Raw genomic sequence first — 16,293 nt, forward strand, 5'->3', positions numbered from 1 at the left:
CTACTGTCTCCACAGGATTCACAACTGCATTGCTGCCTGGGCATCTCAGGCCAGACCTACACTACCCAGTACATGAGAGGGGAGAGGAAGAACTTTGTCAGTTTCATCAGTTAATCTTAGTACATTATACTCTGTTGTTACTTTCTAGGCCTGCCAGCTTAACTAGACAGCAGCTTTCACTACTGCCCATTCTCATGCTTTTTTCAGTCCTATGAAGGAACTGGTTATCCAGACAACTCATTTCCCCAACTTTTCAATATGGGTGGAAAAAAGAAAGATTACCACAAGCACACATCTCAATAGTGTCAGGAGATAACTTGGAATTTGTGCACCAAATTGTTGAGCAGTAAAGCAAGAAAGCATTGCATAATGTCATACCGCATTAAAAAACCCAACTCAAAAAACAAACAAGCCAAAACAGTTTGAATGCTCTGTTGTATAGGACAAGTCACAACTTTCAGAACAACTGCTGAAGACTGCAGTAAGCATCAAATTGTACTCTTTATATTTGATGTTCTCTTCAGAGATGAAAGTACTTAATAGAGCTTCTGGTACACAATGTATAGCAAATGCTGCACTTCCAGAAGAAAGTTTTGATGACAAATAGTTCATAGCTGTTTGTTTAGACAATTTGGTTTTGAGAATTACTGATAGAAATGAAACTTATATTTTTGTAACCATTAGGGACGCTTTCCTATAAACAGAGATGAATTCTCTTATGCAACAAGAACTGTAACATGTGAGGAGTGGGGTGGGGGTATAAATTAGATCATAAATTTACATTTATATTGTTGGCTGTGCTTTTATTTGAATATATAAAAACACACTTTACATTTCATAGGACAGTTAAACAAGTAAACAAGACAGACATGTGAGTTCATTAGTAGAAGGCTTTGCAACTAATATTAAACAAGAGCTTGTCCAATGACTTTTGTCCTCAAGTTTTAGTGAGGCAACAAGTAGGAACCTGTCTAGCTACAATCATATTCTGTAGCATTATGTAAAATAGCACAGGTAGGCTTACAGATTCTTTAAACAACCCCCTGACAGAAGCTTACTATGTTCCAGGGTAAGTCTCTAGAGGTACAGAGAGATATTGCCAGATATTCTTCCAGAACAAAAGAAGAAACAAATCCACATTTTAATGCTTTAATGACTTAAACATGACAAGATAATGGAAGACTAGTCTTTGTAAGTTAAGTATTTTGGGCTGTTAACAGAAGGACTGTAAAAAATTGAGCCTTAATGAGCATTTCACAACACCACAGAGGTCACAATTTATTTAGTGCTAGACTTGCATCCATCAAAGAAATTCCAAGGCAGCAAGAAAGAAGACAACCTGAGATACAAAATTCTACTTCCTCCCCAACAGGTTACAGAGGACCACAAAGATCTTAAGACTGGCTGGGAAAGTCTTGATAAGTTTCTTGAACCTCACAAGCCAGAAAAGAATGCAACTAAAACAACCGTGGAAAATTTTGAAAACTTGGCAAAAAAGCAGATCAATTCAATGTAATTAGTAAATTTTCATTGCTCCCAGTGTTCTGAGAAACACCAACACAGAAGACAAAAAACCTAGAATGAACCAGAAATATATGCAGGGAGGATGAGGGAAGGAGTAAAGCTTTCAGTGGCTAGTTTTACCTGGCTTTTGAACCGTGCCACACACAAAGTCTGCTTTTAAAGGTAGACGCATTTCTGAAATGGAAACAGATCCCCTGGATGGAGCAAATTCAGTAGATGTAGAAGCAGCTTTATTTCTTTTACTATGAGGTCCCTCACTCTTCAGTTTATTCAGTTCTTCCAATAAAGCAGTTCTCTTCTCAGCTGCATAGAGAAATCAATTCATTATAGTTGTAATAGAGGAACAAGCAGTCCTGAACAATTTATATTTTTTTTTGGCCATAAGTATGTAAAATTCAGCAGAAATGTTAATCATCTTCCAGAATAGGAGGAGTATTAGGGGCAATAAAGATACCAAAAATGTCTTCTTGCCTATAGAAAGCAAGAGACAGAAGCTGAGACAGAACAGATAATATCCTCTCCTGTTTTCCAGGTGAAGAACTATAAATAAGTGGCTACAAGGTAGCATAATAAATACATTGCCAGAGTTCATCAATTCTTCCCAAAGTGTTCACAACAAAGAATTGAACTTGTGTCTAAAAACCTACTTGCAAGGAGAAGAAGTCTCTCTGCCTCTGCTTCTTCTTGTGACCCTTTACCATGTTCCTCATCAAAACAGCAGTTCAGAGCTTGACTGGCTTGATGAATCACTGTCTGCTGCATGTTGATCTCATTACTCAGCTCCTAGAGTAAACCAGTAGTAAAAATAATTAGCAAGAAGAGAGAGATTTAGTGTTACATTCAAACATGGAAATGTCTTGAGGTTAGTATTTTGGGGCTATCCTTCAGAAAAATCAGACCATTTAGATAGTAAACTACAAAAATCTTGCAGTTTACAGTTACTTCTGCAAAAGAATATTGCAGCACAACATGTTTTGACCTCAGAGGTGATTTAAATATGGTGGGGAGTCAATAACTTCAACGCTTGTACACTCCACATCCAGTCTAGTCTTCCCTTCACCAGGGGAAGAAGCAGTTAACCAGAAATTCAGCAATGTAGGTGAACAAGGCACCAGTAAAGATCAGAATATTGCCTACTGAAAGTATCTAGTTATGAATCCTGCCTAATTCAAAGGCAGTAATAAGATATAGATTCCCCATCCCCATCTCAAAACAATGGCTTGCTCTCTCCAGACTTACTCCATAGCATGATCCTTCTAAGGGATGCATTAGCTGTTCAAATTATGCAGTATCATTCCCTATTGTTAGATATTTATGCTAACAACCTAATTTTGCAGTTCTAAGCAGTACATCAATGTCCTGGACATTCACAGGGGAAATTAAGTGAGGAAATAGTAAATTAGAAAAAGAATATTAAGAAGTGTATTAGATACCTGCATTTTCTTTTTTATATTGACTTGATCAGATGGGCCATTCTTTTTCATTTCTAGTTTAGAAGTAACATCTTCTTTGCGAACAATGATTTGCTTTATTGAAGGACGATCGGTTTCTTTAAATCTTTGAGACCTATATGCATCAATGCTTTTAAAAGAAGAAACCCCATTAAATGTTTCACAGGCATAGTGAGGTGGTTTTTTTTGTATACGTACATATGTGCCAGGTTTTGATGTTTTCCAACTTGCCTAAATGGCTTTTAAAAAAGCATTCTATCAGCTCATTTTAAGTTTAAGCAACATAAAGATTACACAGAGACAATCGTTGATAAAGGCAGAGATCTTAAACTACAAACAAAGCTTTTTTCTAAGTAGTATGCTTCTTTAGAAGAGTCAAGAAAGCCAGTGTCTTAATTTGTACACTTCGAGAATCAGGTGTGGGGTTTTGTGTTTATTACCTATATGGAAGGTTGCGATCTTCTGACATAGAGCCAATACTGTCTCCGGATTCTGCCCTGGGGACTTTAGTCCTTTGGAACTTTTCAGACTTCAGACTTATATCACTGATACTACTGCCTTCACCACTTGACTTACAAGGAGAGACAAAGGCCTGGGAAGAAGAACAGGTTATATTACAGATATCTGTCTACATTAATCATTATCTGTTTTCTCTCACCTTTACTTGTTTTGCATATAAACAGTAAATTTGGAGGCTGCTTAATACTATTTAACAGACATTTTACAAATATTTCCTAGGACATGGAGCAAGCCAATTTATTTATTTCAAAGACACCAATAGATCATTGAACTCAAGAAGATTTTTACCCTTAGTTTCCAAACTGGTACATTACATAATTACTTCTCTTCAGATTTTCATCAGTAACCACTTCAGTGAATGCATGTATACCACTGGAAGTCCAGCACAAGTAATAGATGCATATACTCAAGCTTGATTTAGCAGAAGTTAAACCACTTGCTTAGCAGAGCATCCCGTATGCTATGCTATTTTCAGAGGAAAACAACTTCACTTCATTAAGTTTTCATCAGCAAAGTGTCATTTGTAACTTCTCTATTTGCCCAGGTATCACAAAACAACAAAACATCACCGTTCACAAGCAAATTGTCCATCTCTGATAAACAAGCCCTTCCCCACCTCCTCATAACGCTTACCTCTGGACCAACAGATTCCACTAGAGGGGTTAACAGAGACATTGACGAAATATTCAGTGACTCTTCCTGCTCCTCCTCATCACTTTCACCTTCCAAGCTCATGCTCATTTCTTTCTTCAGCTTTTCTATGTCTGGACCATCTTCTTGAAGAACTTCAAAAATTTCATTTATCACTTTTGAGCTATTCATCTCATCATCCACACTCATTTCAATTTCGTATACTTCATCTGAAGGGTGATGTTTATAAGATATTAGTAGCATCAAGACTGAACTCTTCATTCGCATTAAGTGAGCGGAAAGATGTTAACAGATAAGCCAACTATTTTTGCTTTTCAGGTAAGTTTGATTAAAAAGCCCTTATTATAGTCAGGCATATAGAATTCTAAAGTATACTTCCATCCTTATTTTAATATACTATTATCACATATACTGCGTAATTGATACAGCAAGGGAATAAAAAGATGCACTTGTTCAACAAGCTTCAACATCTTAGTTCAAACAGGTCTGAAACTTAACTGCAAGTCCCATGATAGAGCAGTCATTTCTGTCGTTTTGCAATAAACTTTTAGTATCAGCATTTTAATATTCCTTGAAGACTTGAATGTCACGAGAGAACGATAATGATAAAAGAAGTTTCCCGATTTGTTTTACATAAACCTTGTTACAAAACACACATGAGCACCAGCAGATGTATGGCAAATTAATTGTTCAGACTTGAAGGATATTAACACTCTGCTGGACAAGTGGCAACAGATAGCTAAGTGTATTAATATATACCTACTCAATACTAACCTTTTGGTTTCTCAGCAAGTTGTTCAAGTTTTGAGATAGACATCGCTTCTAGAGGGCTCTTTGGCTCAGTGGTCTTCAGAGGACTGGGTTTATCAGTCTCTTCACATTTAGAAGCATCTAAGTAGTTTATAAAAAAAGAAGTCACTGAAAATTATGCCTAGCCTTTGATTTTATTTTTTATTTTTTTTAGTTATTGACTTTTGGAGGTTTGATAGTACAGCTGACAACTTACAAACAGCCCACTAGATTAAGTATTCCAGTTAGCTTGCTGTCAAAAAAAAGCATTAGAATACATACCCTCTACAACCTGTACAGCTAGACTTCTATCTTAAAATCAGAAAGCTGATAGCACAAGAAACAATGCTGAAACAATAGTAGAGTGCAGCCACTTGAGAGCAAAAAGGGAAAATTTAAAAAACAAATTAACAAAAAAACACACAAAAACCACCATACCAAAATCCAACAGCAGGACATCATCCTGTTTTGCTAGAATCACATTTGATAGCCTGTTTGCCTGTAATGCCTATAAGAAGCATTAACTAAGTTCACTCTTTTTTCACAGAGAACTGGAGGCTATTCCATTCATGTTGTGGTTTAACCCCAGGCAGCAACTAAGCACCATGCGGCCACTCACTCACTTCCCCCCCACCTAGTGAGATGGGGGAGAGAATCAGAAGAAAAAAGGTAAAACTTCATGGGTTGAGATAAGAACAGTTTAATAGAACAGAAAGGAAGAAACTAATAATGATAACAACAACAATAATAAAATGAAAATAATAATAAAAACAAGTGATGCACAATGCAATTGCTCACTACTTGCCGAGTTCCCCAGTTAGTTCCCCAGCAGCAATCTACCCCCTGCTTCAGGCCAACTCCCCGCCCAGTTTATATACTGGGCATGACGTCACATGATATGGAATACCCATTTGGCCAGTTTGGGTCAGCTGTCCTAGCCGTGTTCCCTCCCAACTTTGTGTCCTTCCAGCCTTCTTGCTGGCTGGGCATGAGAAGCTGACGAATCCTTGAGTTAACATAAACACTAGCAAGAACTGAAAACATCAGTGTTATCAGCATTCTTCTCATACTGAACACAAAACATAACACTATACCAGCTACTAGAAGGAAAATTAAGTCTATCCCAGCCAAAATGAGGTCAATTCAGTAAGCACCACAAAGGATGTCACAAGCATCTCTGAATTATTTTCAGATCCCCTACTCTAAGAATTAATAGCATAAGGGGGTACTGACAAGGAAAGAGTTCCCTCCCATTAGATTATTGTGGAAATTTGGATACTCAGGTACAGTGTAGATTAAATCTGTAACTGACGATTCTCATTCACTCTCCCTACACTTATCATACATGGAAGTATAAAATACAGGTAAACCCACTGAGAAACGAAAAGGCAGTTTTGCCTTGCCAATCTTTCAAATGGTATAGGAGTGCAGAGTATTATCATCACACAAGAAGGTTTAGAAAAATAAGGAGGTGACCAAGTAAGAAGTCCAGTTCTATATATCAGTGCGTGCTACTCGCCTCTATCTGCTCATGAACGTCAAGGGTAGTGCTTCTGTCCACTATTAGCCACAGGCAGTGACAGTTCTTACCTGAAGACTCAACACTGGGAGACTTTGCTTGCATGTCACCTGCTGGTTTGTTTTCTGCTGATCCAAAAGCAGTGGCATCCGAACTAGGAGGATGTTTTGGACTAGCCTGAGATTGGCTTTCCTGGCAAAAATAAAACCATAGTACATTCAGGAGGTAATGGTCAAAGTGACTAAAAAAACTGCCAGACAGGAACACATTTTAATACCTGCTAGAAAAAAAAAGTTGCCTATCCAATATCAAGGATCCTATTTATTTATATAAAAAATTCAGCTGAAGTACTAAATACTAAATTGAGTATGTGTAAGGAGCTTTCTTTTGTTTTTAAAGTTATAGGATATAAAAACCCCACACTTATCAAATAAATAAGTCAATCAATTGGCTCAAAGCAGCACCACTTGTCTCCTTAATTGATTCTGTAGGAGGAAAAAATCTAATAATTTGTTAATAATCACACAAACCGCTTGACAAGCAGTGTTGCACAGCCTGGGCATTCACAAAGCAATATGTTTTTATCTTTTATTTACATTTGCACATCTGTCCCTGTGTTCAGAACATGTTAAAGCAATTCACAGACTATCATCTTTTGATACATGTAGGTAACATTACCATTTCAGCTTCTGGAAGTTTTTTCTTCAAACTTTCACTTTTCTCTGCACTCCACAGATTGCCCCTATCAAACCGGCCACGAAGGCATGCAAGTTCTCGTTCACGTTCCTAAGCAAGTAAAGAGGAACAGGGGAAAAGCTGACAGCTTTAAGATGTCAAAGCATTTCAAATTCCTCAGGTAGGTGCAGAGCAGTAAGAATCTTCCCCAAGCTTATAAGCAAGCTATGAACATAGCAAGTCATACCTGCTTAAGCTGGAGTGCTAAACTGGCAGTAGAGGAATTCTCATTTTGTTTGAGAAGCCTTTCCTGGATTGTCCTTGTATTTGGGGTAACAATGGGTGTTCTGCACCCTGAAGTATTCGTAGCAGGACTCCGTGCACTACGCTCTTGACAGCGCTCCCCAAAGCGTTCCAGGAAGGGCTTAATTCCTGATCCCCCTACAAAACCAATTGTTTTGCCTTGAAAGAAATTCTCAAAACCATAGAAAGAAATCACTGCAATTTTGCATCCTGCTGAAGGTTCTCAGTGAAGCAATTGGGCTGTCTCCTTTACACCTCTTGCTCCGTTATAGTTTATACAAATAAACCTGAAGTGCAAATCACCACATAACACTGAAGTTAATAAAGCAGCAAGTCAGAGCTAATAGATGTCCTTCTCTTAAAGTCCACATGTGATCCACCAGTTATTTAAACTGGCTTGCTTTCTCAACATTTCCTCTACAACCAGCCTCACTTGCATCATTCATGTAAATGAGCATTCTAGTACAGATACATTGTTTGGCATCTACCCCACTTTATTGAGCTGGTCATTTATTGTCAGCATAGATACACACGCTTGCTCTACTGGCCATAGCTTTAAAGACATCAAGTTGTTAGTCCAAGTTTCTGAAGCAGTTGAAGCAAGTGATCATGCCCAGTTTTAAATTCAACACAAATACTACCACTGAAAAGAAAGACACTATGTAAAGTTAGAACATCTATGTGACATTTAGCTTTGATTTCTTCTAACATATGCAGACTCTTTACCTGATATCAATTGGATACACATAGTATCCAACAATTTTAAAGAAGCTTTGAATAGTCTCAATTAACTGATGCTACCAGGATACATTTTTACATAGAAAGAAAAGTTACATTGATTTTGCTCAAGAGTTACTAAATGGTGTCCAAGAAAATACCCTTGCAAAATATGGAAGGTGTTCATTTACAACATTATCACAGAGCTCTTCAGGATTTTACTTAAGTTACAGCACAAAATAAGCGTTATGTAATATGTTACCATAAATTCTTAATCAATATGTAGTTTCAACACAGGACACAAGCCTAATTTGAATGAACATTTATTGAAGCTGAAAAACAGCTTACCTGGTGTTGTGGGTTTACCCTTAGGTTCAAGTTGTACATGTGTTCCTTTGACTGGCTCTACTTTGGACTGAACTGGTTGAGGCAAAGTTGATTTTGCTGTTTGTGTACGCTTTTCAGCTTTCTGAGGGCAGGGATTCTCTGTTAGCTGTTGTCGTAGTTCAGATTCTTTAGAACAGGGAACAGTGACTCTTGAGGATTGTGTTAAAAAATTGTTTGACTCCTTAACAAGGAAAAAAGGAATAATGTTAAGATGAGACTGTACATTCTTATTCTCTCAAGAGGAAAAAGAATGAAAGCATTCTGCATAGCATACTATAACACACCTCTTCCATCAACAATAGAAAAAGCTGAGAACAAATGCTATAAGCTTTTCGTAGATTTTTTTTTTATCCAGTATTTCAAATTGTTTCAGCATTTGATTCCAGGTACTTTTGCCAGCTACTTTAGGTATTTTCCCACATTTCCCTAAACAAGACTGCACACTGCAGATATTGTCATTTCATAAATGGCATAAATTGAACAATAGGTATCTGGTACTGCTAATTTCAGCATTCTGACTAAATTTTCATATAGCAATAAATATTTACAGTTTAAGGCAAGCAGCTACATGAAGTTACAGAGTGAAACCCAGTATCTCTGCAAGAAGCCCCCTTCTCATGGTCAAAAGGGCAGCAACCAATTACTCTGACACCAAATTTTACACGACTTAAGTACACTCGACTTTAAGTATCAATAAAAGGGATTCTAAGGTGTTTCAGGTCTGCTATTAGAAAAGGGCACGTGGGATTGCAATAAAGCAAACGTTGTAAATAGACTAAGGTTGCTCACATCAAGTCTTTAAATTCAGATTAAACACTTATGGGTTAACATTTGTCCCCCCACTACTCAAATCAATTTTTAATAAGCAACTAAATCAGACACTCACCTCTATCTTTGAGTTTGCTGGTTTATTAATAGAAGCCTCAACAAGCCTTTGAGAACAGGATGCAGCTTCCTGCTTTACACTGCTACTATTGATTCTAGCAGATGCTCCACTTGTAGTGGACAATTTGGATAAACAAGTAGTGCCAGGCTGTTCTTGTGCATTGTTTTGCTTTGCAGATGGATGACTTAGGTCATCTTCCCAGGAACCAATTGTAGCAGCAAGGTTAGCTAAACGGCCTCTTCTCCCAATAGGGGTATCACTTGCCAGGGCACTAGATGTCTGCTTAGGTGGAGAAACAGACAGATCTTTTGACTGGAGGGAAGACAGAGGAACACATTCAGAGGGATCTGGAAAAAGAAAACACATTTATTTTGCTACTAAAATATATTGAGTTATATTTGCATCTTTTGCATTTTGCTGTGTATTAATTTTATCAACAGTTAGATGTTCTTTCCATGAACAGAATCAAGCTACTAGCTCTGAAGGCATTGAGACTAATCAAGTCAAATTAAAGCTCATTGCAAAGACAACACATTTCTAATCAAGCAGTTTACTAGTTTTATGTCACTGTTGTTATGAGCAAGGTACTACATTAGTAAGGAAAAAATTATGTATAAAATGAAGCTGCAGTCAACAGTTTCATTATTTTAGGCCTTCCCCAGTGTCTAAGAATTCTTTACAAAAACATTAGCATTCACACACACAAAATTATCTTCTGCTAGCAAACATATTCATCAATGCAAATGCTGAGAAATACCAATAATGCTTAGCAAGTGAAATATACCCTCGCTATCCCAGCAGCGTCGCTGTTCTGCCAATTTCTGCATACGTGTTTTGACTGAAAGGGCTGCAGGAGTTTCTGACTTGGTGTTTGTTTTTCCTTTCTCAAGAGGCTGAACCAATGATGCCCTGTTAGAAGCAGTTACATGCAACTCTGAAGTCATCTCAGGATAATGATTGCTTGTGCAACTTGAGGGAACTGGCTGTATGTTCTCCAAACTGGAAGCTTGAGTCTCCATATCGTTAGGGCAGAGCCTCTTCGATGGTGATGGCTTTGTACCAGGTTTCGCTGTACAGGTCAGAGTATTCAAGCAAATTAGTATTCAAACAATCTAAAATATTTTCAGAGACAGCACAAAACTGTAATGCAATGATATGCCTCCCCAAAAACTGCCCTTCCCAAATTCTACCCAGGACAAGGCACTATCTTTCGCATGATACAGTTATTTTTAAATAAGTTACTAATTACTTAGAGCATCTGCTCTCAGGTTAAGTTAAACATTAGCCGTATTCATTCCCAGTGGTCAGGTAACTGCATCCATCAATGTTTAAGATAAACACAAAGAGTTTTCACTTGCCCTTAGAAAAAAAAGGAGATGGGACTTATATGAAAAGACAATCTTTATTAAACTTGTTGCAAAATACCTTCTTCACCAGGAAGAGGTGCCTGGTTACCAGTTTCTAACAAAGGCTCTCTGACCCTCTTGGTCTGCATTGTGGGTCTCAGTCCTGTCTTGGGCCGCTCGGCCATTTTCTTCTGCAGGTTCTCTCGCCGGGCACGGGTTCTTTCAAGGAGTTTCTGAGTAGTCAACAAATCATGTGTTACCATACATTGCAATAAGTGTGTTAACTAGTAATAGCTCAAATTAAAAATGTTTGAATTTATATAGCATATACCAAGATCCACAATACCAGAAATTTATAGTGAAGGCTACATTAAGACAAGCGCAGGTCTCAGATGTTGCTAACTGATCTACTGTAATGCAACACGATAGAAATATTCAAAGCCTGGTTTTCTGACTGGCTGTCCCTCCTGAAAGCAGAACAAACAAAACATGTTTTCTACCCTGCCAACTACATGTTTTTTCTGTCTACCTCCTTTTTCTCACTGTGATAACCTCCGATCTCCATGCTTTGATATCACCATTGCAATGCCTACAGCTTCTCCCGTATTCCGCAAGTACCTGTTAGATAAAAGGTAGCTCACACTGTAGCACATTCCAAGCTACCTCCTTGCTATCTGGCCAGTCAGCACATGTTTGCAGGTTATCTGAAGTTCTTTGGCCTACCAGAAAGACAATAGGCTGCAGCATTTTCTTCACAGAAACAATGGTTTGGGTCTTTTCACCTAGCCACAAACTTTCATGAAAATTGTAGAAGCAGTTAAGTTTGAGACACCTACTCTTTTATTAAGAGGTGTAGCTAGCCAGTAGATTCAAAGTTCCAGTCATCAAATCAACTAGTGTCTCCCATTAGCTTGGCTTTCAAAGGAAACCGGGCTAAAGAGACACAAGTAATGGCAGAATTTAAAAGAGAGAGAGAGGAGAGAGAGAAGATAGGCTTCTACAGAGCCTGAAGTAATCAAAAACATTTGAAAGTAGTTTTGTTTTGGTTTGGTTTTTTTAACTGAATCACCACATGACAGTCTTGAACTGTCAAGTCTTGCTAGTAGGGTTTTTTTGGCACCTCGCTAAAGTACATCATCAAATCACCCGATTGGCACTAACCCTCTAAGAAAATAATCAACATTGAAGTAGTTTCCAAGTGGTCTTAAAAATTTCAACAAATTAAATGTATGGTTGTTAATACTTTAAGAAAATGTTACTATTACACCTTCTAAATCAAAAGGTGAATTTCTCTTCCTCAAGCTTAAGTTTTAAGAATAGATTGATGTTATAACTAGTTGTCTTAATAAACAGGCTATTTATCACAATATGTCTGTATAGAAAGGAACATATAAAGATATACCAATTAAGCTACTTAACAACATTCTCTTTCATTCCTTATCCATTGGAAATTTGAATACTATGATCATATTCCATACCACAGAGCTGTTTTAGTAAATGTTCCACACTAGTGGAAAAGTTATTCCTTATAGCATCCAAGTTTTAAATAATTGGATGAAGTACAAGGTTGTGTTTTGGTTGGTTTTTTTAAAATACTGCATTATCACTCAGTTTGATCACACCTAAAAGATACTCAATTACTCCTTTGATCTAGGTTTTAAGGCATTTTGAGACAAGCAATTGTGTGACTGAACTAATGGCCTTTAAAGGGAAGCATATAAACTGCACTTGTTTGGTGGCACATAAATTATTGTGAGAACTGTGCCAGCCATTACGTGTCCTGTTGCACAGCAATTAAATACACATTTCACATTTTTAACTGTCTAAGGCTGAAGTCTTAAACAATGTTCCATTGTAGGACAACACAGGACAAATGGAACGTCAATCTCAACAGTTTTTTGTGAAAGCAAAAATCAGCTTGCCTAACTTCCATAGAAAAGGAAGATTTGAGGGTAGAAGAAAGAAAAAAAGTGGGGAGGGATGACAACATGAAATGCCAGGAGTGCCTTCAATACTAGTTGCATCGACAAGTCAAGTTTCCTTATTTCAACCTCCAAAAGGCAGAGCTACAAAGTGCAGGTAATACCCACATTAAAAAAAAAAATCTTAAAAGCTATATAAACTAACTGTTCTTCTTGCACAAGGTTAAGTAGATCTCCCACAACAGTATTCCTACAGTTCTATTCAAATGCAGTCACATTCCTTTCTGTTTTGCTAGTTCAGTAAAATGGAGTTTCAGTTATTACAAATAGGATGTCACTTCCCAAGAATGCACACCTCTGTTGTTGAACTCCAGCTCCTATTGGCTTTTCGTTTCTCAAGTTTTCCATGCAACTGCCATAATTCAAACTCTACTATTACACATGATGAGTAAGCCAGTCACCAGAACTTGAGACTTACTTTTCAAATTCACCAACAGGGTATTTGCTACAAGTACATTCTCCAAGTGTTCTGATGACAGCCAAAGTTTCGGAGTAGGACATAGCTATTTCATTACACATAGGAATCCGGGAACTACTAAGTCGCAGTTAGAGAATCACTGTTTGTATTGTAGAAGCACCTTCTAAAAGTCAGAAAAGGCCTTCCCAATTTAAATGTTGATGGGGAATCTTGGTTTTAAAAAACTATGTTTTAAAGTACATTTTTAGCAGCACTAGAGAAGATACTCAGGCCCATATGTGTTTGGAAGAATTTGTTCTAACTGTCCTGCTTTACTAGCAGAATGCAGCAAAGGGAGCAAATTTATCCACGAGATTGAAGGAACAGTTAACTCCAAACTTCACATATGCAAATCTTCCCCTGAGCAATTGCATCACTCCTCTTTTGTCATCCTTCACGCTAGGAAACCATACTTGGCTCTATGAATGTTAATAAGTACTTCAAAGTGCAAAATAAACTAGACTGTTTGTAAGATTCTGTAGTACCAAACACAAAGCCTTTTGTGCAAGAAATGTGAATTATACAGTCAGCTATAAACTGAATCACAAATAGTATGCTCATTGTGACCCTAAAAAAGTATTCACTGCACCATCTCCTCAGTGCGTTCTGTATTAATAATTTGGTTGAGATTCAGAAGGTTATTAGTTTTTGTATGTAAGACTAATCAAAATAAACATTATTTCAGAACTGTCTGATTTGAAGGCATTCCACTGAACCTTAGAGCAAGATCTATTTGAGCTTACATTCAGTAAGACGGGGACAAAATTTGTTACTGTAAAGTGATCAGCAAACACTGAATTAACAGCATGCTTTGGCCAATTAAGGATCAAATTACACTGGTTTACATAATCAACACTTACAAGGCTTCACCACTTCCCTGCAAGTAACAAGAGCATGGTAATTTGTAGTCAAAGATTATCTGAAAGTAGTTAAGCTAATGAAAGGTTATATAAAAAAAAAAAAAAAAACAACCAAAAAACAACAGAACATAAATAGTTCATAGTAGGTGGTAAAAAGCTTCCTTTTCAGAAAACTTTTTTGAGGAAAGTTATTAAACTTCAATACTAATACACTAATACTGTGTAAAAATCTGACTAACAGTGCAATGTCCTCCACAGCATAAACATTCTTGATATGGCAACATTCTAAGCACTCTGCAAGACAAGCTCACATTTGAATAAAGTTTACTCTGAGGAGTGGCCTCACAGTTGGTCATAACTTTTCAGTCAGTTATCTACAAGAAGGGCGTGTTGAGGTTGGAATATCTCCCAGCATGCAAAACCATTTTAAACTTGATTCAGTAGTATGGACTTGAAGTTTATTTAAGACTAGTCAGATCATGTCACTCACTAGCAGCTAAGGAAGGAGGTTTTAGATGTTTATACTTAGCAAGCCTTTACATGGGAGTAGGGTAAATCTGCCTTGGCATAACATATTTAGAAAATATGTTCAGATCAATACCTTCTGTTCAGTTTTTTAAATCATATCTGTGCAGTCTCCTTTTTGGGGCACTCAATTTATTTAAAGTACGTCAATTTGTTATACAGGTTTTTTTCATGGGGAGGAGAGAATATTTCCCCAACATATTTGATTTGGTTTTTTTGCTAAAGTAGTTTAGGTTTCTGTTTAGGCAGGCTGTAGACTGAAAGCCATTTCTACTATGACATTTCTCAAAGCAGTCACAAGACAGCTCCACAGCTTTACATCTGTCACACATAAAATCAGAGTACAGCACAGCATCTTTAAGAAACTCCAACCTGCATACAGATTCAAGTCAGTCAGTTCCATTCATTTTGTTACAATTTTGCCTCTGTAAAACTCAAGCACACACATGCAAATCCACCCTGACAACTACTTTTTTTAAAAAAAGAGGAACTGTGCCTGCCAATGAAAGTGACCAATCACAGGTGGCAATAAAGTCAAATAGGAGGCATTTTTAATGAGATGGTCGCTACTTTGGGTAAACTTCACACTCGACCTTTAGATACAGCAGGCACAATGTGCATCAATACCACTCCAGTTAGCTTCCAGGGTCCCTTCTGTTTCAACCGAAAACCTTATCTGTCAGACTCACGTGAAAAGCAAACACTAAAGCACTAGGAAACGCAGTCATGTATCACAGCCCGCTTGAGAAAAGGTCCTCTCCTTCACAAACCCTTGCAGGAATAACCCCTCCGCCCTCTCCTGGAAGAGATCTGACGCCCCACAAACGCCTAGGCGGCTACAAAATTGGAGGTGCCAACACAAGCAAGACGAGGGGGCAGAGAAGCGTCTGGCCGTTGAAGGGAAAGAGGCTGGCTACAGGCCCACAACCCCCCGCAGTAATGTCAACGGGGATGAGAGGCGCTGACAGGCCTTAGCCAGGAGCCAGGGCTGGGAGAAACTATTCCGCCCCCAGAGCCCGGCCACAAGGAGCCGCTCTCCTGCGGCCCCCGACCAGCCATAGCTGCCCTCTGTCCCTGCGGCCCCCGCCCCTAACAACTCGCCCTCGCCCCGGATCAAGCCCCAGGAGCGCCCCCTCCACAGTCTCACCGCTCGGGGGCCGGCCTGCGCCATGCCCTCACCTCAGTGAATGGGTCCATCGCTGCTGCTGCTGCTGCTGCTGCTGCTCGCGCTCCCTCAGACGGCCCGAGAGTGGCGAAACCACCACCCCAACCGCTCCTCAGATTTGAATTTCAGCGCCCGCCGCGGATGCGCATGCGCGAGGCGGCCGCACGCCCGCGGCCGCCGCGCAGTCACGTGACACGGGGGCATGCCGCCCCCCCCCCAACCCGGCACCAGCCCCTGCCGTATCAGAGGCAGGCACTACTGGAGGAGGGAGGCGCGCGCGTGCGCACAACCTTCCGCCCCGCGCGGCAGAGGGCATTGATTGACAGGAGTGCTATCCAATCAGACAGCAGGCTGCCGTGCTCGCTCTCCTCTTCCGCGCGGCTTCTCTTCCCTGTGAGGGAGAGAGCGGGGAGTGGGAAGGTTCCCCGGGCCTGTGCCGGGCTGCGGCCGGGCTGGCTCTCCCTCTCCCTTTCCCGGTTCCGGGAGCTGGCCTGGCCTCGCGTGCTGCACCCCCGGGCTCTGGGTCTGAACCCCTGC

General features: G+C 39.2%; 1 protein-coding gene across 3 annotated transcripts in view; it reads right to left on the reverse strand.

Moving 5' to 3' along the window:
* The window catches only part of ANLN (anillin, actin binding protein), a 33,083-nt gene extending 17,205 nt beyond the window's left edge, over positions 1-15,878 (reverse strand). For 2 of the 3 annotated variants that reach the window (XM_049816137.1, XM_049816136.1), the window contains exons 1-14: positions 15,771-15,878; positions 10,847-11,000; positions 10,206-10,490; positions 9,422-9,768; positions 8,497-8,716; positions 7,376-7,569; positions 7,132-7,239; positions 6,525-6,645; positions 4,920-5,036; positions 4,128-4,354; positions 3,416-3,567; positions 2,958-3,105; positions 2,172-2,307; positions 1,645-1,827 (exon numbers count right to left, since the gene is read on the reverse strand). In XM_049816137.1, coding sequence (XP_049672094.1) covers positions 1,645-1,827; positions 2,172-2,307; positions 2,958-3,105; positions 3,416-3,567; positions 4,128-4,354; positions 4,920-5,036; positions 6,525-6,645; positions 7,132-7,239; positions 7,376-7,569; positions 8,497-8,716; positions 9,422-9,768; positions 10,206-10,490; positions 10,847-11,000; positions 15,771-15,788 — 2,410 coding nt within the window. In that variant the 5' untranslated portion in view covers positions 15,789-15,878. Of the gene's footprint in view, positions 1-1,644; positions 1,828-2,171; positions 2,308-2,957; positions 3,106-3,415; positions 3,568-4,127; positions 4,355-4,919; positions 5,037-6,524; positions 6,646-7,131; positions 7,240-7,375; positions 7,570-8,496; positions 8,717-9,421; positions 9,769-10,205; positions 10,491-10,846; positions 11,001-15,738 lie in introns of all 3 variants that reach the window. The other variant, XM_049816135.1, reaches the window with a different exon arrangement.
* Positions 15,879-16,293: the final 415 nt, after the last annotated feature.

Source organism: Accipiter gentilis, chromosome 14, assembly GCF_929443795.1.
Source record: "Accipiter gentilis chromosome 14, bAccGen1.1, whole genome shotgun sequence".
NCBI classification, from domain to species: Eukaryota; Metazoa; Chordata; class Aves; order Accipitriformes; family Accipitridae; genus Astur; species Astur gentilis.